The following is a 26,502-nucleotide window of genomic DNA, read 5'->3' as shown; positions in this document are numbered from 1 at the left end:
AGGTACCCCTCCCACTTCCATTGAGGAGAGCGCATTACACTAGTGGAAGCAGTGTGAACAAGTTACAAGAAGGTAAGCAGCTGATATCATTGGAGGAAGTGCGATTATTCCAGACATTTAAAGGTATGAGTGTTAAATGGAGTTTCTCCAGTAGATCCGTGCGGGGTGCATCTGTATGCCCATAGTACTTCGGGTAGCTCCTCTGCCCATAAGCTTTTAGCTTCACCGAGTCGCTTTTTCAATTATGTGAGTATAGCTTTGTAGGCAGCTTCAGCCTTTCCATTTGTTTGTGGGTGTTCCACCGAGCTGGTGACATGTTTGATTCCCAGGCTCTTGAGGAAATCTTCCAATTTTTTCTCGATGAAGTGTTGACGATTTTCTGGGGCAAACCAAATCGGCATATCAAGTGCCAGATAAATTTTTGTACACGTTGAGCGCTTATGACCGCTAATGCCTCAACCTCTATCCATTTCGTGAAGTAATCGATCGCCACCAGGAGGAACTTATTTTGAGCTTTCACGATCGGTAATGGCCCGACTATATCCATTCCCCATTGGGCGAACGACCATGGTGAGACAATGCCATGCAACTCTTCGGGGGACTCGGAAATCATTGTCGTGTGCCTGGCAGGATATACACTTCTTAACGAACGTTTCGCAATCATGGTCGATGGTTGGCCAGTAATACCCCGCTCGCAGTACTCGAGCCTTGAGCGTACGTTTTCCCGAATGCAAGCCACATATTCCGTTGTGAAGTTCTCGCAGGACGTAATCTGCTTCTTCTGCTGACAAGCATTTTAACAGCGGTGTTGTGTAACCGCATCTGTACAAATTCGTCACCTAAACACAGAAAACGAGCAATGCATTTAGAGTCGGTTGTACTAACCTTTTCTCCCTGTTCCTGCTTCATCATTAGTTCTCGTACGCTCTGTCGCCAATCGGCTTTGGGTGTTACTATATCAGTGGCAAAGGCTTCCACTACAGGTTTGTTGAGCATCATCTTGATGACTGAAGATAGTTGTGTCTTCTCTTTTGAGTGAGTCAACTTAGAAAGGAGATCCGCTCTGGCATTTTGTTCCCTAGGCACGTGGACAATGTTGACGTTGACAAAATCTTCGAGAAGGTTGCTAGCTTTATGGAAATAGTGCAACAGTTGATTATCTTTGACTTGAAAAGTTCCTTTCATATGATCGACCACCAATTGAGAGTCCATTCGACACTCTAATCGAGCTATTGCTAATTCTTTGGCTAGAATCAAACCGACAATCAGAGCTTCATATTCTGCTTGATTGTTGCTGGTTTGAAATTGAAATGTTATGGCTTGCTCAATGACAAGACCATTCGGTCCTTCCAGCACAACGCTAGCTCCTCCACCCCTTTTGTCTGAGGAGTCATCCACGTTAAGATACCATAGCAGCTTTGAGCTATTAGGTATGGGTGTTAATTCAGCTACAAAATCTGCCAGATGTTGGCCCTTGACAGATCCTCGAGGTTCGAAGCGTAAACCGAACTCAGAAAGCTCAACAAACCACGAGACCATTCTACCTGCCAGGTCAGGCTTCTTGAGAATCTTGGCGATTGGATGATTTGTTCATACCACCACTTGATGGCTCTAGAAATACGGCCGGAGACAGTGTGCCGCTGCTAATAGAACTAGAGCCACCTTTTCAATTCGGGAATACCTTTCTTCCGCCCCCTGTAACGTTCTACTGACGAAATAGATCAACTTAAGAATCGGTGTCTCTTGGATAAGAGCAGCACTTAATACATTGTTGGATGCAGCTATGTATAGCTGCAAATCAGATCAAGCTGCTGGTCGAGCCATGATGGGAGGACTGGTGAGGATATCCTTGACTGCCACGAAAGCTTTTTTGCATTGATCATCCTAGTGCTGAGTGACACCCTTCTTCGTGTTCTTAAGGATGGGTCTGATATGCTCTGCCAATTTCGGAATGAAACCTGATAAAGCGGTCAGTCGACCAACTAGATGTTGCACCTCCTTCAAATTACTTGGGCTTTTCATTTCCAGGACAACTCGACATTTATCCGGATTGGCTTCAATTCCCCTGCAGGTTAGCATAAAGCCCAAAAATTTTCCAACCGGTACACCAAAGGTGCACTTTGATGGGTTTAGCCGCATATTATACCATCGTACCTGAAGGAAAACTTCTGTTAAATCTTTGAAATATTGTTCTACAGAATGACTTCTAACAACCATGTCGTCCACATATTCCTCCATGCATTTTCTGGTTTGGTGGTGGAAAACTTTATCCATAAGACGCTCATAGGTGACGCCTGCATTTTTTAGACCGAACGGCATTACCTCATAGCAGTAATTGGCGCGTTCAGTTATAAATGTTGTTTTCTCCTGATCTGGTAGGTACATGGGGATTTGGTGTTACCTTGAATATGAGTCGAGGAAGCTTAACATCGTGTGCCCTGAAGCTCTGTCCACCAACCGATCAATACTTGGCAAAGGATAAGAATCTTTAGGGCAGACTTTGTTGAGGTCCGTGAAGTCGACACACATTCTCCATTGGCCGTTCGACTTTTTAACCATGACAATGTTCGATAGCCACATTGTGTAGGTTACCTCTCTGATGAGCCGAGCGTTCAGTAGTTTGCTGACCTCCGTTTGTACGACGTCACGCTTTTCTTCACCGTCCGTTTCTTTTGAGCGATTGGGCGTGCTTCTTTGAAAATGGATAACATGTGTGTCATTATTATGAGGTGGATTCTCGGCATATCGGCGGCTACCCAAGCGAATAGGTCAACATTGGTTTTCAACATCTTCGCCAAATCATGCTCGTCGTTCGGCTCCAGGTTACCGCCGATGGTCATGGTTCGTGACTCGTCTTCTCCCAGTATGAATGCCTTGACGTCACCCTAAGGTTGGATGCAATCGTCAACGTTGGTTCTGGGGTCAAGGTCGATCGTTGTTTTTCCGCTCCCCTAGTTTTTCTTGGTGGTATAAAGGGTGTGAGTTTTAGACCAACTACATAACATTGTCGAGCCGTTCGTTGATCTACTCTCATAGTACAAACAACACCTCTTTCTGACGGAAATTTCATAGTTAAGTGAGGGGTGGATACGATGGCTCCGAAGGCGTTTAGACAAGGTCGTCCCAGAAGTGCATTGTATGAAGTGTTTGCTTCTACGAGTAAGAACCTTACCCTGAGTTTCCTTGCTTCTTTAGCTGTTCCGAGCCGAGTTCTTAAGTCGAGATATCCTCGAGTATCTACTCTTTCTCCTGAGAATCCTACGATTTGTTCATTAAAAGGGGCTATCAACTCTTCGGATAGATCCATTTTAAGGAATGTGGTCCAGTACAAGATGTTAACCGAGCTGCCTTGATCAATTAACACCTTACTAACATCATATCTTGTTATCTCGGCGGTGATGACCATGGGGTCATCGTGATCAGGATCAGGAGCGTGGAAATCTGCATCGGTGAAAGTTATGTTTGGCATAGACCGAGGTTGTCGATCTACCATGTGCACAGTCTTTAAGCTTCTCAAATGTCTCTTGCGGGCAGAACATGATGCCCCTCCTCCAACGAAGCCTCCAGATATGGTGTCGATTCGTCCCCGGACCGACCTTTCACGCACAGGGTCTCGAGTACAGCTTCGAGAGCGTCGCCTTTATCAATCGTCTCTACGAGATAGATGTTCGGGACTTTTATGCGAAGTTCCTCTCCTTGGGGAGGGTTATTGTTCTGTGTGCTTCCCCTTTTACATATTTTTGAAAATATCCCGCGCGGATGAGTCTTTCTATCTCATCTCTTACTATGTTGCATTCTTCCGTGTCGTGACCATGGTTTTGGTGGAGACAACAGACTTTACTTTCATCAGCAGTTTTTGGTGAGGATTTCCTTCGAACTGTGAGGAGTTCGGTGTGCAGGGCCTCTTCGAGTATTTTTGCTCTAGGTGCGTTAAGAGCAGTATAACGATCATATTTGGGTGTCCAAGCTAACTCCTTTCGAGGAGGCCTGTCACCTTTGTTGTCATTAGATGATCGCTTCGCCTCCTTCTTGTTCCCGTTATTGGGAACTTCTTGTTGTTGCTTTCTCCTTGAGTTTCTGAGATCCTCGATGCGTATGAATTTAGTGATCGTTTCCTAGAGTTCTTCCATAGATTTTGGTGGTTCCGCGTACAGCTGTTCAGCAAAATACCCTGGTCTTAAACATGAGGGTAAATTGCTTATTATAAAGGTGTGATTCGCATCTTTCACTCGTCTTGCAGCCTCATTGTACCTCTGCATGAACGCTCTCAGGGTTTCATCCTTCTCTTGTTTAGTGTTTACCAGCTCTGCCGGCGTCATCTCCTGCCTTCTATTGGCGGCATATTGTCTTATGAATAGAGCTTCTACCGTGGCAAAACAATCTACCGTGTTTGGAGGGAGGGTATGATACCACTCCAATGCTTCGTCTTTCAAAGACAAGGAGAAAGCTTGGCAAATGACTGGATCGCTATCCGTGTAGAATGTCATCGGATCGATGAAGTTTCTGAGGTGGTTATCTGGGTCTGCTAAGCCCTCGTATCTTTCTAATGTTGGAGGGGGTTTCTCCGGAATAGTAGTTTGCATGATGGCTTCCGTAAACGGAAGTAGATTGGTGAGCCGAAGGGATGTGGGTCCCTTTCTCCCCCACCCTTCGCCAGGTTCGGAATGCCCTCCATGACGGCTACCTTCATTATCATCCTGCCTGTTTGAGGCAGACACCTCAGGTGGAGGTCGTTGCGCTCTCAACGTTGCAATTTCCTCCGCTTGTTTGCGTTGAGTCTCTTGCTGCTCCTGTATGGTTCTTGCCTGCGCCTCAATCTGGGCTTGTAGTTGCCTGATCAAATCCCTGGTGTTGTTTTCTTCCATAGTTCTTGTGGTCTTCTTTGGGTATCTCCAAATCTCGTCCCCACGGTGAGCGCCAAATGTTTCTGTATGATTATTTAGGACCGAGATACGAACTTTGTTGATGATGCTTTATTACCTTTAAATGTCTGGAATAATCGCTCTTCCTCCAATGACATCAGCTTCTTACCTTCCTGTAACTTGTTCACACTGCTTTCACTGGTGTAATGCGCTCTCCTCAATGGAAGTGGGGGAGGGGGGTACCTGCGAAGATACTCCGATGCTAAAGTCAGATATGAGTTGTGTAACCTCAGTTTTTAAACAAGTGATCTTTTTCTCACAATATGGTTTTTTTAGTCTTAAAGCAAAACGTACCTTTTTTCCTTAGTCTCTGTTGTATTTAACGTAAACAAAATGTAAAACAAACTGACTACATTAAAATTCGGTTAGTTGTCGTGATCCACGTTATTCTTAAAATCCGGTTAATTGCCTGCGTAATTCGCGTTATTAACGTCAAATATTTTTTACTATTTCCTTTTTTGCTGGACTATTGGTCCAATTACTTAAATGTTGGGCTAATTGGCCCAATATCGTTTGACTGAATTGAGCGTCCGCTGAACCCAGTTTGGTCGGATTGATTGAGTGTCGCTTGACTTTTAACGTGCGCTGACCTGATTATCGTGGTTTGACGAGCGCTTTAAACTTTGGTTGAACTTACGAACATTTGATAGAGTTGACGAACGTTTGATAGAGTTGGCGAAGGTTTCTACAATGGGTAGAGCGATTGGTCTTGGTTGATAACCGCTCGCTTTGGATATCATACTATACATTGCCCATAGTCTATCTTTTTTATTTTTAGAAAATTTACTCTTTATAATTTTTTTAATGTCTAACCAATATTTCGTTTAAAATTTAATTTGAATGTTCTAATATGATAAACTCAATCATAATATATTGCTTGAAACAATTATATACAATATATTTTATTAAAAATATATTTAAATAACTTTAAATACATTCTTATTATAAAAACAATCAAATTTTTACTATTTAATTTTATAAAATAAAATACTTATATTAAATTATAATTTTATTTTTAAAAACTCAAATTAATATAACAAATATATTATAATTTTTTAAAAACCAGTGCCTGGTCCACATACTAGTATAGGAATAATAAAAAGACCACATTAAAACATGCATCAAACAATCCATAATCGACTAGTTTAGCTTTGAAAAATGACTAAATAGTACGTTTCAAACTAAACTACTAAAAATTGACTCATTTTACCAAAATACAACCTTAAAAACTGAAACCAAAAGCGGTGGTTGCGGTAGTTAAGGTTGTATTTTGTTTTGTTTTTTTTTGTCTGGTTGAATGGAAAGTGAGGGTAGTTTCAAGAATGCCAGTTCATCCATTTGGAGGGACAGTGATGCGGATATCTTCTCAAACTCATTCCACACAGAGGATGATGAAGAGGCTCTCAAATGGGCTGCCATTCAGAAACTTCCCACCATTTCGCGTATGAGGAAAGCTTTGCTCACTTCATCCGAAGGGAGAGTGAATGAGATTGATGTGCACAAACTTGGGTTGCAAGAAAGGAGAATCTTGCTTGAAAGACTGGTGAGAACTGCTGAAGAGGATAATGAGAAGTTTTTGCTCAAGCTAAGGGAACGCATTGATAGGTGAGATTTTCATTCTCTTTTCTTTTTGATTAATGAATATGTGTCTTTGATCGAATTGAACTCAAGGATGGTTCTTCTCCTCCTATTTTTCTTCATTGGGTTCGATGATATCAGAGTTGGAATTGATCTTCCTGCTATAGAGGTTCGGTTTGAGAACTTGAATGTCCAAGCAGAAGCTCGTGTGCCTACCTTCACTAACTTAATGGTTAATATTGTGGAGGTGAGTATTGCTACCAGCTTTCGTATATATACATGACCTTACAAGGAGTTCTAACTTGTTAATTTGGTTTCAATTTTTCTCGTTAAAAGGGTCTGTTGAACTCTCTTTGTATTCTACGAAGTAGCAAACAACATATACGTATTCTCCAGGATGTTAGTGGAATAATAAAGCCTGGCAGGTAACAGTGAAAATGGTGTTCTATATAACTATTGGTAGACTAGATCCGTATACCGTAATTGGCTAGCCTCTTCGGAACCAATATAATGTTTCCATTTCCTCCTGTTCAGAATGACATTACTTTTGGGCCCTCCAAGTTCCGGAAAAACCACACTATTGTTGGCCTTGGCAGCAAGACTTGATCCAAAGTTAAAGGTTGGGGCATCAAAGAAAATGAATTTGTTTGTTCGAAAGATATTTTCTTGTGTTTTTTTTTTTTTTTTTTAATCTTGTATCTCTGTGTAATATAGTGTGGTTTCTTGGTCAGTTTTCTGGAAAGGTGACTTATAACGGTCATGGGATGGATGAGTTTGTACCCCAAAGAACTGCAGCATATGTCAATCAAAATGATCTTCACATCGCAGAGTTGACTGTCAGAGAAACCTTGGCCTTCTCAGCAAGAGTTCAAGGAGTTGGAACTCGTTATGGTTAGTCTGCCCATAATGACTTCTGTTTAAATTCAATGTTGAAAACACATGCTAACATTGTCCGTGAAATTTAAGGTTTGGTTATCTGTAAAAACTATGGCTTTATGCAGATTTGCTTGCAGAATTGTCCAGAAGAGAAAAGCAGGCAAATATCATGCCTGATCCAGATATTGATGTCTACATGAAGGTAACAGAGTCCATCACGAATGTGTTTTTCTCATTTGCCTTTTTGTATTTCTGATTACTGATAACCGTTCAAACCAAAGAGAGGAAAGTATAACAGCTTACAGCTTAGCAATTGTACTATTATAGCTGTTCAACTTCTTGCTATTGATTGCTAAATTTCTCATCCAGAAGAATTTTCTTTTGAAGAAAACGTAAGTGATAAATTAGATGTACGAAAAGCAAAACAGAGAAGTGGCTAATAATTTCAGTTACCATTAGAAATAATGTGGAGGTAAAGAGAGTAGAAAAGAATGAACACAGATTTCACGTAGAAAACTCTTCACAGAAAGTAAATTACGGGCAGAGGATAAACAGTTCACTATGTTGAAAATTAACTATATTATTGCATATAAAAGTTCTAGCACAAGAGCATACTCAACTATTTCATCACCAAATTGGTTGCACCTCCAAGCTTTTGGGCCAGGCCAAAAATTAGGGGCACCAACTGCAACAGTTGCCATCTCCATTAGTTATAATTGAAACAAACAGTTTCTTTTTTTCCATACAGATATTAAGTGGTTCTCCTTTTGACTCTTAATACTCAGGCTGTAGCAACTGAAGGCCAGAAGGCAAATTTGATAACAGATTACATCCTAAGGGTATAAATATTTTTTCTAAAGCTTCTCCAATTATCATGATTCATTATGATATTTTCTTTTAGTGACTCATTTCTGTTTGCAGATTTTAGGACTTGAAATCTGTGCTGATATTGTTGTGGGAAATGCAATGTTAAGGGGAATCTCTGGTGGACAAAAGAAACGCCTTACAACAGGTACAATAACGAAATGTACTAACTTTGCACTACTCAATAAAATGAATCTATGTGAGAAATTTAATAATTATAAACTTGTAAATGCAGGAGAGATGCTGGTTGGACCAGCTAAAGCTCTATTCATGGATGAAATATCTACTGGTTTGGATAGCTCAACCACCTTCCAGATTGTGAAATCACTCAAGCAATCTGTTCACATTCTCAAAGGAACCACAGTGATCTCACTCTTGCAGCCAGCGCCGGAGACTTACAATCTTTTTGATGACATTATTCTACTCTCTGATAGTCATATAGTGTACCAGGGTCCACGCGAATATGTGCTTGAATTTTTCGAATCAATGGGTTTTCAATGTCCTGAGAGGAAAGGTGTGGCAGATTTTTTGCAAGAAGTAAGTGTCCTTGTGTATTGTCTCAACAATGTCAATTGTCTGCAAAAGTAAAAGAGAGTTTTATAAATTTAATTTTGGCCATTGATTACTATGCTATAGGTAACGTCAAGGAAAGATCAAGAACAGTACTGGGCACACAAAGATCAACCTTATAGATTTATCACAGTCAAAGAGTTCTCAGAGGCACTCAAGTCATTTCATGTTGGGAGAAGCCTTCGTGAAGAACTTGATAGGGAATTTGACAAGTCTAAGAGTCACCCAGCTGCTTTGACAACCAAAAAGTTTGGAGTGGGGAAATGGGAACTGTTAAAAGCTTGCTTATCAAGAGAATATTTACTTATCAAACGCAATTCGTTTGTTTACACTTTCAGGCTGAGCCAAGTAGGTTCTGAAATTAGAATGGTTCATTTTATTGTCATGTCATCTAAAGCTTTTATTATCTTACACTGATAGCTCCCCCCTCCTTTTAGCTTGCTGTAATGGCATTTATTACCATGACCATCTTCCTCCGGACTGAGATGCGCAGAGACTCAGTGGCTGATGGCGGGATATATGTGGGTGCATTGTTCTATTGCCTTGTTGTGGTTATGTTCAATGGACTTGCTGAACTTTCCATGGCCGTTTTAAGGCTTCCTGTTTTCTACAAGCAAAGGGATAATCTGTTTTATCCTTCATGGGCATATGCTCTTCCTGCATGGATCCTAAAAATCCCTATGACTTTTGTGGAAGTTGCTGTTTGGCTATTCCTAACCTACTATGTCATTGGATTTGATCCAAATATAGGAAGGTAAAAAGAAGCTTGTTTTTACACATACTCTGCAATCATGTTCGTTGATCTTTTCTAGTCTCTTTCTACTTGAACCTTGCAAATAAAAAATTACATGCATTTTATGTCTACATAATGCAGGTTTTTTAGACAATACCTTGTTCTTTTACTAGTGGACCAGATGGCTTCCGCATTGTTCCGATTTATTGCAGGAATTGGGAGGGAATTGAAAGTAGCTTTAACTATGGGGTCATTCACACTAACCGTCCTTTTTGCTATGAGTGGTTTTATCTTATCAAAAGGTACCATGGATACAAAATAGACCAATGCCATACTTTCCATTATGTTCTACACTAACAATGCACTTTTGTTCTCTTTATGCCCCCAGACAACATAAAAAAATGGTGGCTATGGGGCTTCTGGATATCACCTATGATGTATGGACAGAATGCTTTGGTAAATAATGAGTTCCTTGCAGAGAGATGGGGACATGTAAGTTTTTAAATAATATATACTTTTATGTCTTCTTCATTATATAAATAGCATGATATTTGAACATAATTTCTTATGAAAGGTTCTCCCAAACTCCACGGAGCCTCTTGGAATCGAAGTTTTGAAATCACGGGGATTCTTCGTTCAATCGTATTGGTTTTGGATAGGCGTTGCGGTTTTGATTGGATACACATTACTTTTCAACTTTGGCTACATCCTTGCTCTTACGTATTTGAGCAGTGAGGATCTTCAACTTAAATATACAATAAACCATATAAGGTAAATCTATCTATTAATGTGATAAAATTGATTTTGCAGCACCTGGGAAGCAACATGCTTTTATATCCGAAGAACCTGAAAACAATGAGCAAAATGGTGGTAGTAATAAAGGAACTAATGTGATGAGATCCATAAAATATAACTTTACCGAACACTCAACTAAAGGTACTTCTTCTCTTAACAACAGATAACACAGTCAAGTCTAGATTTGTAATAGTTCATTTTCAATCCACATTACGTCTAATGGATAACGCTGGAACTACTTCGATCACAGTGAGAAAGGGCGAAAGTATATGTGGAAATACACCTTCTCATACTTTACCCACAGGAAATAGAGGAATTGTTCTTCCTTTTGAATCACATTCTATCACCTTTGATGAAGTAACATATGCTGTGGACATGCCACAGGTAATTTAGAAACAAAACAAACCATTTGAAAACTCTTGCATTTACTGTGATTAAAAATTATCAAACACTTGCAGGAAATGAGGAACCAAGGAGTTGTTGAGAATAAATTGGTTCTTTTGAAGGGTGTCAGTGGATCCTTCAGGCCAGGTGTTCTCACTGCTCTAATGGGTGTCACTGGAGCAGGCAAAACAACTCTGATGGATGTTCTTGCTGGTAGAAAAACTGGAGAATATGTTGGAGGAAACATCACAATCTCCGGGTATAAGAAGAAGCAAGAAACATTTGCAAGAATTGCAGGATACTGCGAGCAAAACGACATCCACTCTCCTCATGTCACTGTTTATGAATCCTTGGTTTATTCAGCTTGGCTCCGATTGTCTCCAGACATCAATGCTCAAACCAGAAAGGTTGGTGTCTAAATGTTATGCCTTTTACTGTCTTTGAGGCTTATTCATTCTAGTTTAACCATTTCAGTCATGCTGCATTCTTGTCTAATCTGACTTATTGAAACAATCTAGTACTATTGCCTTTTCTGGATTGAGTTGTGACAAGCCCATACATTAAAGTTTGCAAGTAAATTTTCTCAGTAATTTGCAAGCGCCAAAACTGGAATAATTAATATTCATGATTGGAAGTATTATGTCATAAATAATAAAGGAAACAAGATTATGAGTGTCACAAAAAAAAGACCAATTCGATGTTTGACACTGACTAATGTGGTTGCAGATGTTCATTGAGGAAGTCATGGAACTTGTGGAATTGAAACAACTAAGGCACGCAATAGTCGGATTGCCAGGTGTTGATGGTCTCTCAATAGAGCAACGTAAAAGGTTGACAATTGCGGTTGAACTTGTGGCAAATCCTTCCATAATATTCATGGATGAGCCAACCTCTGGGCTAGATGCAAGAGCAGCAGCTATTGTCATGAGAACGGTTAGAAACACTGTAGACACTGGAAGAACAGTTGTTTGTACCATCCATCAGCCTAGCATAGACATATTTGAATCATTTGATGAGGTGAAAAACAGAACCAGTTCAGCAAATTTATTCTGCTCTCTTCCATAACCATGTTTCTAACCTTTTTTGTCACAACAAAATGCAGCTTTTACTGATGAAGCAAGGAGGGCAAGAGATATATGCGGGCCCACTTGGACATCGTTCTTCCAATTTGATTAGTTACTTTGAGGTAAAAGTAGAAATGCTATGAAAATAAGGGATACTGAACTCATGTTTTGCTTCAAATCGTTATCTTCATGCAAAAGTTTCACTCTTGTCATGCTTTTATTCTGAAGGAAATCCAAGGTATCAGTAAGATTAAAGATGGCTATAATCCAGCAACATGGATGTTGGAAGTCACAAGTTCAGCAAAAGAATTGGAATTGGGGATTGATTTTGCCGATGTGTACAAAAATTCAGAGTTATACAGGTATTTCCAGTTGTATAGTCCAATAAAGCTCGAAAGTAATATGATAGAAAGCACTTAAGGCCTAAAAGTTCAATAATCTTTTGTTTATTATTAGAACTATTTTCTGTTCAGAAGTAGAATGGTTGCTAATATGTGGTCTTTGGCATTTGCCTCAGGAGAACCAAAGCACTTGTTAAAGAATTGAGTACTCCATCTCCTGGTTCGAAAGACCTTTATTTTCCTTCACAGTACTCAACTTCCATCTTCACCCAATGCATGGCTTGCTTGTGGAAACAACATTGGTCTTACTGGCGCAATGCTCAATACACTGCCCTAAGATTTCTATACACAACTACTGTAGCTGTTTTACTTGGGAGCATGTTTTGGAACCTTGGCTCCAAAATGTAAGATCAAACAAGAAACTTGGACATGTCAATCTCATTTCTTTGGTTGCTGTTTGATCAAACATGAAATTTCCCTATCAATTATTGCAGTGAAAGGCAACAAGATCTTTTCAATTCAATGGGCTCCATGTATGCTGCTGTGCTCCTTCTTGGTATTAAAAATTCTAATTCAGTTCAACCAGTAGTTGCTGTTGAGCGGACAGTGTTTTATAGGGAAAGAGCAGCTGGAATGTATTCAGCTTTTCCATATGCTTTTGCTCAGGCAAGCAATTCCACCTTTTGAATACATCTCTTTTATTTCAGTATTAGATATCATCCTAAATCACAATATTCCCAACACTTGATATAGAAAGTAAATGAAAAATAATTTACCTCTGCATTTCTTTCTTTCTAATCTATATTTCTGTTGCAGGTTGTGATTGAGCTCCCATATGTACTTGGACAGGCTGCAGTCTATAGCATTATAATTTATGCAATGATTGGTTATGAATGGAGTGTGGCTAAATTTTTCTGGTTTCTATTCTTCATGTACTTTTCCTTCCTGTGTTTCACCTACTATGGAATGATGGCAGTGGCAATGACCCCAAACCAACACATCTCCACTATAATTTCAGCTGGGTTTTATTCAGTGTGGAATATCTTCTCAGGATTCATAGTTCCACGGCCAGTAAGTTTCTTCTTCCTTTCATATTCAGTGCACTGTAATTCATACTTTATAAGCATAGAAGGTAGAAAATTTATTATATTATTCATTTTTGGCATGGTCTAACAGAGGATCCCAGTATGGTGGAGGTGGTACAGTTGGGCAAATCCAATTTCTTGGAGTTTGTATGGATTGGTGGCTTCACCATATGGAGATATAAAGCAAACCATTGAATCCAATGCTGGGACAACAACAGTGGAAGGCTTTGTGAGAAGTTACTTTGCGTTCAGGCATGATTTTCTTGGAGTGGTTGCTGCTGTGATGGTTGCATTCGCAGTAGTTTTTGCATTGGTCTTTGCTGTATCAGTGAAGATGTTTAATTTCCAGCGGCGTTAGGAAACCATTCCAGTATTTTGTATAGAAATGTTGAATGTAACATTTGTAAGAAAATATCATAGTTTAGTGTATTTAATATTTTCTAAAAGTATTTAAAATTTAAATGTGAACATAAATTTTATATCGAATAAAATAAAAATATTAAATAGCATATAATAAAAAAAATATTTTTTAAGATTTTGAGTCGAAATGGTGTCAATATTATAAATATTATATATGAATTTAGATTTATGTCTTCGTGTTGTAAGGTTATGTTATGATCCATTTTTCATTTCTTTTCTTTTCTGTCACTTTATCTCTCACCAACCATTATAACAAGAAGTTCCTCTGTGTCTTTTCTGTTGAACCAGAATCACCTTAAGCTTCTCGATTCATTTTTCTCTTGCTTTTGTTCTTACTCGGAAGAACTTATGTTGGTGGCAGCCTCTAAACACGGTAGATCTACAATTTGTTCTCTGTTGGCATAAACACACCAAGATGCCAAAAAATTATATGGAAATGGAAGGAGGAAAAGGAAAACATAAAAATAACGGGAGGAAAAGAGAAAAAATCACTATGGATGAAAAAAGAAACCTAAGGAGGGGATGGAGAGTTTTCCAACACTCTAAATCGTCTCTAAAAGTCTTTTCTAAGTAGCCTAGGTGATAATCTTAGTGTAAAAATGATGAAAATCCAAAATTTTCATTTTCTTAATTATCTCTTTTCCTCGTCCTTCTCTCCTCCTCTTCCGTTTACTTTTTAACTTTTTCTTCAAATCCTAATTCCTTCCCCTTTTCACTTCACGGTAGTACCACACCCCACCCTTACATTTCATTTTCTTAATTCTCTCTTTCCCTCTTCTTTCTCTCTTCGTCTTCCTCTCTTAGTATGCTTTTGTTGATGTTTCTTTTGGTCTCCTCAACACTTCGAAATCCAGATGCGTTGTTGTGTATGTTGTATGTCGTGAAAGAAAGGAATTGTTGAAGGCCTCAACGGAAATGAGAGATTCGTTGGCGGATATGGACATCCACTAAAGGCCCAACGAAACTCTCATTTCCGTTGAAGTTTTCAACCATGGTAGTTTAATTTTGACTATGGTGGTGTAAGAAGAAACATGTGGTGGTATAGGAGAAACACTCCTACTTAAAAGAACGGTTTGAACTGCTACTCCAAATTCTGATTTGCCACTTCTTGCCTCAATTTCAAATGAGTGTTGTTCCCTCCACCACTACCAAATGTTCCATACACCACTCCATACCTAATTTACCCTTGTTATAAAACAGATCTCAACATCCATTTCACCTTTAACGGATGTTGACATCTGTAAAGGATGTTGACATCCGTTTGCAATTTTAACTTTTTTTTATATTTTAGTTTATTATTTTTATTTTAGATTTTATTTTAATAATATTTTTTATTTACATAATATATTATAAAAAACAAAAAACTAAATACTTTATAAATTAATTTAAAATATAAAAAAAATTAATTAATATTTAAATATTAATTTAAAATACAATAAATTAATAAACTAAAAATAAAAAAAAAACTTAACGTGGCATATCCGTTTAAGTAATTATATAAAAAATATTTAAATAAATAGTTAAACAATAATACATAAATTAAATTAATAATAATTATTTTATTAAATAAAATAAAATTAATTTATATATAATTACGTAATAAATTTTAAAAAACTAAAAACTAGAAAAAAATAAAACCTTAAGACACCTCCGTTTAAATAATTATGTAAAAAGTATTTAAATAATTAATTAAATAATAATACATAAATTAAATTAGTAATAATTATTTGATTAAATAAAATTAATTTATATATAATTACATAATAAATTATTTTATTTTATTTAATTAAATAATTATTATTAATTAAATTAAATTATAAAAAAATTTAATTAATTATAATCAACATGTGTCACATCTGTTTAAGTTTTTTTAAATTTTTTTAGTTTATTTAAATAATATATTTTAGTTACTTTATAGATTATTATAATATATTACATAATTTAATTTTATTTTATTTAATAAAATAATTATTATTAATACAATAAATTAATTAACTAAAAACTAGAAAAAAAACATAAATTTTAAACGGATGTAGACACATCATTAATGAATGTGGTATATTTGTTAAAGAATTGTTTTTTCAACTGTCGACATTTATTAAAGAAAAGAAAGGAAATGTAGAATTTTTTAAAATATAAAAGTTAGTTTTATAATTTTAGAAAAATGTGATGATGTACAGAGCAATCCGGGAATGATGTTGGGAGTAACACTCATTTCAAATCTGCACTCTAACTCAATTCATGCATCTAATCGAAATTAGGGTTCAAAACCCAACAATTCAATTTGCACCAGCCAAATCTACAATTTCTTCATAATCACCCAATGCACGTTTGATTAAGTAAAAAGTGATTTATTCAATCAAATGTCAATTAAGAAGTATAACATATTTCTCCTCTTCATTTCTTTCTATATTTATAGCGTAAAAACATGTTTAGAACCAACCAAAGTTAAATTATGTAACATCCCAATATCTCACACTGGATAATTCATAATTTATATATTGTAACATTACATTTACGGTAATATCTCGTAATCTCACACTTATAAATTCATAGTTAATATATGTCTACACATGTTTTAAACTCAAATTTCAATTATAAACTCATAAACATAATTCGAATTCTTCTAACTTATTCTTCTGTCTCTCTCTTCATTGGCACTGGATCAGACGACATTCCTTCATCTGCTCCCGTATAACGAATTATACGATCATCGCACATACCCAAACAAAACAAACACAAACAAGTAGGGTGAGCTAACATGCAACAAATCATTTATAAAACATGTATAATTACCTTGATATAAACATCATATAATAATTATGTTCGACACCCTCATACCACAATTCCTATTAGACACTCGTCTCACAATACCCAATAGACACCACAATACCCAATAAACACTCATCCGGATGATACGTTGATGAGCGGTCACGGGAGGTTATGCACTTGTAATGACTTCTACTTCTTTTTACAAATACACTTTCAAAATACTTCATACCATTCACAAGGTTAATCCCCTCACTATGTCCAAAACCGGCACATAGACCAGGACCTCCTGCTCCTCTCACCACATAATTCATCCCTCTCTACTTGAGACTAGATGATTATTAGAGTATCAGGATAACCTCCAACTACGGGACCCTCAACATCAACATATACACAAATACCATAATATTACTGAATCTCTCCACGAGACTCATGCCATACTCATATTCCTCAACTCACATTATACCCCTACAAAATCTCCCCATAATACTCATAACATGTTTAGATGCATAAACTCAAATGCAATATAATAAAATACAATCATCGCATAAATCACACAAACTCAATATATTGCATAATAATTTAACAGTACTCAATCTGTTCAATAGGATTTAAGTTAAAAACTTGTCGAGTAGACTTCCAGGAAAGAGAGGTGCGTCACAATGGACAACTTAAGTACCAAGTCTTTCCTTAGCCAAAGTGTTCCTCAACTAGTTTTTAACAAATTTCTTATTTACAGATTCAAAACAACAGCATATAATATTAACACTGAATTTCAATATATGAATAGTAATAAAACAATACTAAATCATAATATAAAAGCATAGAACTATTAAATCATAATATAAAAACATAGAAAGGTTAGCTCCCCTACCTCTATTCCAGACGTCTCTTGCTCTGAATTTATTTCTCCGAAACCTTTCAGAACCTCTACCCTTCTTGCAACTAAAAATTTCTCTCTAACTTTCTCTCACTTGATTTCTCTTCTCTTGGTGTAGAATACCCTTCCCTCCCATGGCTATTTATAGTAAAAAGAAATTTACTATTCATTAATATTTTAATATTATTTATTATTTTAATATTATTTAAAAAATAATATTTTAATCATTTACTCACCAATTCTGATCCTAGTTTCTTCCATATTAAGAAATCCTAATTTCTTCCATGCTAAGGAATCCTAATGCTGAAAATTTATTTTTACTATTCACTTTTTACTATTTACTATTTACTTTTTACTATTCAATTTAAAAAATTTTACTAAATAAGTTACCAAAAATTTGAACCTCTCCTTCTAAAATTACTAAAATTTTATATCCAAAATTTACATTTTTTCTATCCATTAAAATTATTATTACTAATAAAATACTAAAATTTACTACTATAAATATTTTCTTTTTCATGGGTCTTACAAATTATGCTTTCTTAATATAGACATTTATTATCTTAAAAAAAATTATATAACAATACAACCATCTCTATTTTTATCTTTATATTCAATTAACATAGAATTTATATTTCATTATCATCTTATCTTATTGAATGACGGCTACATTCATATCCAAATTCATACCAATCTTTTTATTTCATAACAACAAAAACATTCATTAATTTTAAATTAGTATTACTGTTATTTATTCAAAATTAATCTTCAATTTTAAATTAAAAACTAATTTAGACACTAATTTTTTAATTAAAACTTTGGTAACTAATATTAGAGATCAATTTAGATTTTAGTTCCCAAACAAATTATATTTTTTTTATTTATAATAGAGTATACCAATTATTTTTAGTTTATAAAATTATATCTAACTTAATAAATATAGTGACTAATTATTTTTATTTCTAAAATTAGTTATTATTTAATAATTTTCTTATAATAAAGAGAAGGTATTTGATTAAGATTATAATAAGAGAAAAAGTACTTCAAAGATATATGAATGAATTTTATGAATATAGAACATACCCATCAATTAGAAAAGTCTCAGATAAATTTGTAAAGAAAAAAAATAAAGGGCTATGAAATTAAATACTAAGAAATAAGTTGAATATTACGATGGATATGGAAACGAAAACAAATCATATATGTACATATTTATCCATGTTTCCATGTCTAATTAAAAATGTTGAATATTATCCATATTACATCTAGTTAATGCTAAAACAAATCTATTTATCATTCTTTTAGAGTAGGTTGATAATAACTTGAGGGGTGTTGCTCCTCCACCACCACCCTATACTTCCTCCATTTCCGTACATTATTTTAAATACAATTATATCTTTAAGTTAAAAAGATTTTTACTTTTATCCTATTTTAAATAATTTGAAACTTTAATTTTACTTTCCCAGCACCCACCCACGGAATCCCATTTTCGTTTCACCTCCTCACCTCCCGCACTTCCATTCCTTTTTCTTCCCAATTTTTTTTTGGTTTGAAAGCTTCCATTGTCGTCGTGGTGTGAAGGAGCGTCGCCGCCATGGTGTGGAGGAACATCGAGGAGCATCCAGAGCATCAACCAGCGTGAGGAAGTATACATCAAAAACAAACTCTAAAATAAAAAAAGTAACCTTTAAACGGAGGTGACATCTTTAACGAATGTCAACATCCGTTTAGGGTAAAACGGATGTTGACATCCGTTTTTCCTTAAACGGATGTTGACATCCGTTGAAGGATGTTGACATCCGTTGAAGGATGTTGACATCCGTTGAAGGATGTCACGTTTAAAGGTTACGTTTTTTATTTTAGGGATTTATTTCAAGGTTTATTCGAATACGAGGAAGCACTACACGCACTGCACCACGAGAGCGATACTGCACCACGAGAGGGAGACTGCTTGATAATTCTTTCCACCACCACTAACCTTTGCAACTTGTAGTATCTCACAACACAACGACGAAAGAAAGAGAAGAAGAAATATAATGTTAAAATGAGATACTTACAAATAAAAATAAATTTAAAAGATTGAATAATTAAATATATTATATTGTATGGCTGTGTGGTGAACTATTGATGGAGTGACTTAGGATTAGTGCATTAGGACTCGCATCAAACAACCATTTGATCATACGGTCGGGATGACTGAATGATCATAAACACTTAAAAACCTTAAGTATCGCCTATAATCAAGTTTACAAATAAAGTATGTTTATCAAGTATTAAATCGTGATTAAATCTATATTAATCATAAGTTCATTTCGAAACTTATAAATACGAGTTTGAAGTAAGGAAGTTGGTGATTATATTTATTATAAATTTAATATTTTATTGTGTTAATTCAACTTCGTAATATTGACTTGAGCGGAGTACCTTGATCGATACAATCACACGGCTTGAAAAATAAAGATTTGAAGTAACCCAAACTGAAAACAATATTAGAAGGAAGTGAAAGTGATTCCCAACCTCACACCTAAAACAATATATATATATATATATATATATATATATATATATATATATATATATATATATATATATATATATATATATATATATATATTTGTTCGTATAAAATGCTTAGCTAATTCTATACGTCGAACCAAAAAATTCTTTCTTCTTCCAACTTTTTTTATCTTCTCACCATTTTATTGTTTGGGGATCCCTCTTTCCCTAACAAGGAAATTATCAAAGAATTGAGTACTCCATCAACTGGTTCAAAGGACCTTCATTTTCCTAGAAAGTACTCAAGGTCATCATTACTCAATGCATGGCTTCCTTGTGGAAACAACATTTTGTCTTACTGGCGCAATAATCAATACACTGCCCAAAGAATTCTCTACACAATCGCTTTGGCCTTGTTATTTGGGAGCATTTATTGGGACCTTGGCTCCAAAATGTGAGATGAAGTCATCAAACTGAAAAATAGGAAATTTTGTTGCCTCAAACTCATGTTAGATATTTCTGTTTCTCTTTCTAAAGGTGTATTTCCATGTCTATTGCAGAAAAAAGCAACAATATCTTTTCTATTTTAACTATTCTAAAACGTCATATTAATTAGTTGGTTATTGTTGTCGATATACAAATTTAAATTTGACATTTCCAACCACCTTATGTAAGTTATCATGATAAAGTCTGATGTTTTAAACAAATAAAAGGAGAAAATTAATGACAAAAGGACACTAGAAACAATCCTAGACTTCAAGAAATTCCAATTTGCCTTATTATGTGTTTGGAGGAGGAATATCAACCATCAAATTAAAATATAATATTTGAATAACTTACAATTGATTTTTCTTTCTCATTTCTTTTTTAAATAATTATATAGATGAAGTAATTAAAATATTTTATATTTTAATTTTTTTTAATATAAGTTATTTTAAGTAAATTTAACTTTATCTTTGAATTCAAATTGACTATGCGTCTTAACTTTTAAGATTTTTCAATTCAATTCAGGTTGATTATAGAAGATTCAACCTAGATTTGATCTTCAATTTTGATTAATTCAGTTTGATCTTCAACTAGGATTAATGGATTTCAACTTTTAGTTTAGATTGAATCGGTTCAAGCTTCAGTGTGAGTCAACTTGACTCAAACTTTAATTAAGGTCGGCTTAGCTTGACCTTCGACGTAAGTTGACTTGGCTCAACCTAAAAATGAATTGGCTCGACTTTCGGCTCACACTGACTCAGTTCAACCTTCGGTCAGGATCGACTAGGCTCGACCTTCGATTTAGGCTCACTCAACTCAATCTTCGGTCCGATTCAACTCTGTTTGACCTTTATCCCAGGCCAACTAGGCTAGAACATAAGCTCGTGTCAACTTGACTCGAATTTTGTCTTGGATCAACTCTACTCTACCTTAAGCCCAAATTGACTTAATCGAAACAATGACTCGACCTTCGACCTAGGTCGACTCAGGTTGATTCGAGTTGACCATGACCTAGGTCGTCTCAACTCAACTTTTAGCTGAGTCGTCTCAGCTCGACCTTCTGCTTGGACCAAGTAGGTTGGACCTTCAACTCATAACTTAACCTTCAGCTCAAGTCAATTCATCTTCAATTTAAGTCAAATTAATTCAACTTTCGGTGGAGTAAACTCGATTGACTCTTTAGCCTGAGCCAACTCAATTGAACCTTCGGTTTGGGTTGATTCGACATGAAAAAAAGTGAAAAATAATATAATTTTAAATTTTTTATACTTTTGAAAATATTTCTATTTTATTTATTTGAAATACCTTTCAAAATTCATTAAATTTAATTTTTTAAATTAATTTATCAAAATAAATTTTCTTAATTTATTTGTACACATCCCAAACAAACATGTTAGGTTGAACTTTCCTTCCATTCTCTCATAATCTTATTCTTTGGTTTATCTTTATTTTTTTATTTTTAATAATATTTTCATATGTTGACAAATAATAAATATGTATTAAAAAACTGAAGTCTTGTTAAATATAATGTTCCGGTATCAAATATTGTTGACCGAAATTTAAGAAAATAGCTTGTACGAATTACATTAAATAAATCAAATAAGGGGATAAAAAAACATTTTTCTTTTATTTATCAACTAACCCATATACAAAATGCATATTTACATTGTAAACCCCCAACCAGATTGGACTTTAATATAAAATAGGGTATTTTAATAACTAAGCAAGGGTTAGTTAGAAGAAGTAATCATATGCACAGGTCATAACAAGTAAAGTATGCTTTGTAAGAGTATGATTGGTTAATTACCTTTTTTATATCAGAATAAATAATGTAAGAATTGAAAATTTTTGAGTTTTTCTGTTTAATGAGGTAAAGCATAAACGTTGAAAATTTAATTAATAAAAGGAAAAGGATATATTAACAACCCACTTCTTTTTAAAAAACTAAACGCCAACTAACTATCTTTTAATATTAAAGTATTGAATTGAGATATTTAATTAAAATATAAATTAAACTATTAAATAAAAAATTATGAAATTAGTCATACAATGATTATATTAAAAAATTGGATTGGGTAAGTATCACTATTCTAGAGGTTTGTCAGTCTCTCAAAAATCAATATATTTTCCTTCTAAACCTTTCTTATTTGTGAGGGATTAACATTTAATTTCTCTAAGTTTAACTTTAATTTTTTAGTCATTAAACCCTTTAATCGTAATTATAAATATTAATCCTTCAAGTGAGCCAAATTAGAAACACGCATAGGTGTGAAAAATTTACATAGATACAAGCAACCTACCTCAATCGATTGGATCACGAATAATATGATTATATAATTAGAACCATAAACCCTAGTTTCCCAATTAAAAGAATTAAATTCTAATGACACCAAAATAATTGGTGTCTTCGTGAATGTGTAAACCTACTTTAGTTGGATCATTAGGTCTATTTTTTACTAAAAATGTTTTGGAATAATTAGTTAAAATGTAATTGTTGCGTAAGTAAGTATATAGTTTTGTAGTGTATAAATTCTTCATTGTTAAAAAATATATAAATTCTAAGGAATGTATCATAAGTTTCATGGAGACTATAAATACATATTATATACTTGTATACTTACGTGGTTGTTATTATTTAATACCTAATTTATAATAGTTCACTTAATAGTGTAAATATGTTAAATTGGAATCTCACCATTTCAGTACGATATTTTGTTTTATTATTTTTTTATATTTAATGTATAATTTATAATTTGAATAAAATAATGTTAAAAGAGCAATATAAATTATAAATAAAAAATAGGTATAATTATATTGTGAATAAGTTGAAATATGTGTAGTTATTTTGATTTGATGAATACTTTATATCTAATAGTTTCTTTTTCTTTATCTTTAGTATTGTGTTACATGTAAAATATAATTAATGTTAAGATAGGAATATGATAGATATGTGTAGAATATTCATGAATCTTCAATTTATATTGTTACAAACATATTAAAGATTGAATGTTATTTTATATCTTTAAGAAATAAAAAGGCATTTATATTTCCATTTACTACTTTAATTAAATAAATTAAATTATGGTTTGAAATTTGAAAATTGAATAAAAATGAAATTTAGAATTTTTTACTTAATTTTTTTTTCTGACTCTATATTATGTTTTCAAAACAATGTAGATTTTTAAGAATTTTTTTTCTTAAATCACCATTTTTGTTTTAGGCGGTCAACTTTTTTTTTCCTTAACTACTGTGTTCTTCTTCAATAGGATCTAACTTATTTTTCTTTGTTTTCTAATCTATTTTTTCTTCAAAAACTATTTTTGTTTCAAACGGTCAAGCTCTTTTTTTTTTATCATTTCAAAATTTTAGATATGTTAATTTTACTCTACTTTGTATAGTTTGGTCCTCATCAACATAAGTTGAGGCTAGAAAAATTTACAAAACAAAAAAACTCTTTATTAGAAAAAACTCAAGTCAAAATATAAAACTTTATAGGTTAGGGTTAGTATGTAATATCCCAAATTCTCACACTAAACATTTCTTAGATAATACTGTAATGTTATTCATAAGAAAATATAAAAAAGTTTACACTGAAAATATATATTTCTTTCAAATCTCACATAAAACACTCATAACAATAGCTCAAACTCTTCTATTATTCTTCTGTTTCCCTCTTCACTTGCATCGGATCCAACGTTATTCTCTCATCTACACCCATATAGCACACACGTTATATGATTTCGCACAAACATATTTGTCAACACAAACACAAACAAGAAAGAGTGAGCTACCATGCAAAAAACTATTCAAAAGGAGGCATAACACTCTTACTACACATAACTCATTCACAATAAAATTCATGTAAGATGCAAATGGTTATACTAGACTCTATTATCTGGATAAAACCTTGATGGAAATCTTGGGTGGTCGTGCCCTTGTGATGATCTTCACTCCTCATACAACAAAAATCATGGTAAAATATAATACATCATGTCATCCATAAAGTTAGTCCGTCAACACATATTACCACAACTAAACATAGGCTAAGACCTCCTATCACTCTCACCACATAACACATCATTCTCTACTTGAGACTAGAGAGTTATTAAAGTATCAGAATAACCACTAACAAATGGACCCTCAACATCAACGTGTACACTAATACAATGCCACTATAAAATCTCTATGCGAGACTCATACCATGTTCAAATTCATCAATTCATATCCAACATAATAAAATGAATTTATCACAGATTTTCATACCGATTGAGTATATTACATAATAATTTAATAATATATAATCTGTTTGATAAGAAATAAGTTGAAAACTCGTTAAGTAGACTTTTAGAAAAGAGAAGTGCGTCTCAATGGACAACTTAAGTAATAGGTATTTTCTTAGCCAAAGTGTTCCTTAACTAGTTTTTATGAATTTTTTATTCACATATTCAATACAAGGTCACATAGATTTTTCATAAACAATATTCATATAAAAACTCCAAAGCATGGATTTCACAGATTCCATACCAGATCACATATTAACACAGAAATTTCAGAACATAAATATTATATATCAACATTAAAGCATTAATGTAAAAACCTAGAAATGTTAGCTCCCTTATCTTTATTTCGAATTCTTTTCTTGATCGAAATTTGTTCCCATAATCCTTCCAGAATCTTCACTCTAAAAATTCCTTCCTCCCTTTCTTCCAAATTTTCTTTCTTCCTTCTAACTTGAATTATGTCTTTCACTCTCAAGAATCCCTCTCCTCCCTTATCTATTCATAGGCCATAAATGACCCTTTTCTATTTTATTTTATTATTATTTTAATCTATTTTTTCAATCACCGAAAGAAATCTTATTTGTTAGCTCCTCCTGATAGCCACCACTGAAAGTTGGTTGTCTTTTTTTTTTTTTTTTATAAAACCTTCTAAAAAATGGATTCTCAAAAATTTGAACTAAATTACCATAATTTTTTGTTTAACTTTATCACCATTTTCTCATTACTCATATTTTCTATCCATAAAATTATTATTACTAATAATAATATTAAGAGAAAATCACTATTAAGGTAGATATTTTCATGAACTTTATATAATCTATAGGTTTTTTTTTTCAGAAAAAAAATATTCATTTTAAATACAATAAAAATACATTTAACTTCTAATTTATCGTAAATATAAGTATTTTTAATTTATGAAATAACTATATACAAAGATTTTAAATAGACTAATATAGATTTTGTAAGAGGTTTTAATAAACTTGGTTGTTTACTTATATAAAAGAAATTACGCAATATAAGATGTTGAAATCTTTAACTGGCTAAACATTTAATTTTATTGTGTAAAAAGTTCATCTATGAATCAAAACTAAATAAGACATCTCAATATAAAAGCTTAAAATAATAAATTTATGAATTTTTTTTATTATATGTTACTTATTTTTTTTCCTTTTTAATTATGACTTAAATTTATACTTAAATTCTACCAACTATTTATTTCTCTTTAGGAATATATACATATATAATAATAATAAATATATATTTAGTAATTATAAAAAATCTTTAGTATGAATTTTACTAAAATTAATCTGTATTTTCACATTTTAATTAGATTTCACAGTTCTTCTATCATATTTGAAACTTATCACAATGTACCGTAGATTACTTTATCAAATATTATAAGTTTTTCTCTTTAAAAATTTGATCAAATTAATAAATAAATTATAGTGAATAATTATATTAAATTATATATTATATATTTTATTTAATAGCATAATAATAAATATAATATAAAAATATTGATTTAAATATAATTAAATCACAATATATTATATTATCTATTAAAATTTTAATTTACTTTTTGTGTTAATTTTTTTATTTTGGGTAGAATTTTCCTTTAGACTTTGCTAATTATTTTTGCGAAGGTAAACTGATATAAAATACAAATCACTGATACAAAATAAATGGTTTGACAAATTTGGTATGGTGTAAGAAATTTTGTGATGTCCATAAATAGATAGGAGATTGAGTTGTTTTGGATGGTTATATATGGAAAAAATCTCGAGTCAAATAAGAAATTTTTTTTTTCTGTGAAATTTGTTTTTGACTTTTTTTTTCCAATATTTCAACGCAAATTGTAATGTTCATAGTGTTGCTTATTTCATAGCTTATATTTAATAGTAGTATATTTTAGTTATATACAGTAAGACTTAATTGTATTGTTTGTATGTTTTATTTATA

General features: G+C 33.5%; 2 protein-coding genes across 3 annotated transcripts; one reads left to right on the top strand and one right to left on the bottom strand.

Annotated features, from left to right (window-relative positions):
* Window positions 1-242: 242 nt before the first annotated feature.
* On the bottom strand, window positions 243-1,539 carry LOC148198031 (uncharacterized). Its single transcript, XM_088115698.1, has 3 exons — window positions 886-1,539; window positions 521-839; window positions 243-379 (listed from the first exon to the last, which is right to left on the bottom strand). The coding sequence occupies exons 1-3, from the start codon at window positions 1,537-1,539 to the stop codon at window positions 243-245; spliced, it is 1,110 nt and encodes a 369-aa protein (XP_087971824.1).
* Window positions 1,540-6,100: 4,561 nt separating this feature from the next.
* On the top strand, window positions 6,101-13,641 carry LOC124836761 (pleiotropic drug resistance protein 1-like). 2 transcript variants are annotated; one of them, XM_088116816.1, is made up of 24 exons: window positions 6,102-6,527; window positions 6,642-6,747; window positions 6,837-6,925; window positions 7,035-7,119; window positions 7,232-7,391; window positions 7,502-7,578; window positions 8,162-8,215; window positions 8,298-8,388; window positions 8,476-8,777; window positions 8,877-9,158; window positions 9,248-9,564; window positions 9,685-9,845; window positions 9,932-10,035; window positions 10,118-10,274; window positions 10,354-10,479; window positions 10,589-10,722; window positions 10,797-11,129; window positions 11,449-11,739; window positions 11,825-11,908; window positions 12,015-12,148; window positions 12,304-12,531; window positions 12,622-12,793; window positions 12,944-13,198; window positions 13,304-13,641. In XM_088116816.1, exons 1-24 carry the CDS (start codon window positions 6,220-6,222, stop codon window positions 13,568-13,570), a joined length of 4,317 nt encoding a protein of 1,438 aa, XP_087972942.1. In that variant the 5' UTR covers window positions 6,102-6,219; the 3' UTR covers window positions 13,571-13,641. The 2 variants fall into 2 exon arrangements, with proteins under 2 accessions (XP_087972941.1, XP_087972942.1); XM_088116815.1 differs by having other exon boundaries at window positions 6,101-6,527; window positions 8,298-8,777.
* Window positions 13,642-26,502: the final 12,861 nt, after the last annotated feature.

The sequence above is a fragment of the Vigna umbellata genome, chromosome 5 (genome assembly GCF_029865625.1).
Source record: "Vigna umbellata cultivar VRB3 chromosome 5, Vumbellata_1.0, whole genome shotgun sequence".
NCBI classification, from domain to species: Eukaryota; Viridiplantae; Streptophyta; class Magnoliopsida; order Fabales; family Fabaceae; genus Vigna; species Vigna umbellata.
This window is presented reverse-complemented; position numbering and strand designations above follow the sequence as displayed.

Coding starts and splice junctions, on each gene's coding strand:
- LOC148198031 (XM_088115698.1), bottom strand. CDS start 1,539: ATGGTCTCGTGGTTTGTTGAGCTTTCTGAGTTCGGTTTACGCTTCGAA. Junction 840..885: donor AGCAGGAACAGGGAGAAAAG/GTTAGTACAACC, acceptor TTCTGTGTTTAG/GTGACGAATTTGTACAGATG. Junction 380..520: donor TAGTCGGGCCATTACCGATC/GTGAAAGCTCAA, acceptor GGTTTGCCCCAG/AAAATCGTCAACACTTCATC.
- LOC124836761 (XM_088116815.1), top strand. CDS start 6,220: ATGGAAAGTGAGGGTAGTTTCAAGAATGCCAGTTCATCCATTTGGAGG. Junction 6,748..6,836: donor TAATGGTTAATATTGTGGAG/GTGAGTATTGCT, acceptor TCTCGTTAAAAG/GGTCTGTTGAACTCTCTTTG. Junction 10,275..10,353: donor TGCTCTTACGTATTTGAGCA/GTGAGGATCTTC, acceptor TTGATTTTGCAG/CACCTGGGAAGCAACATGCT.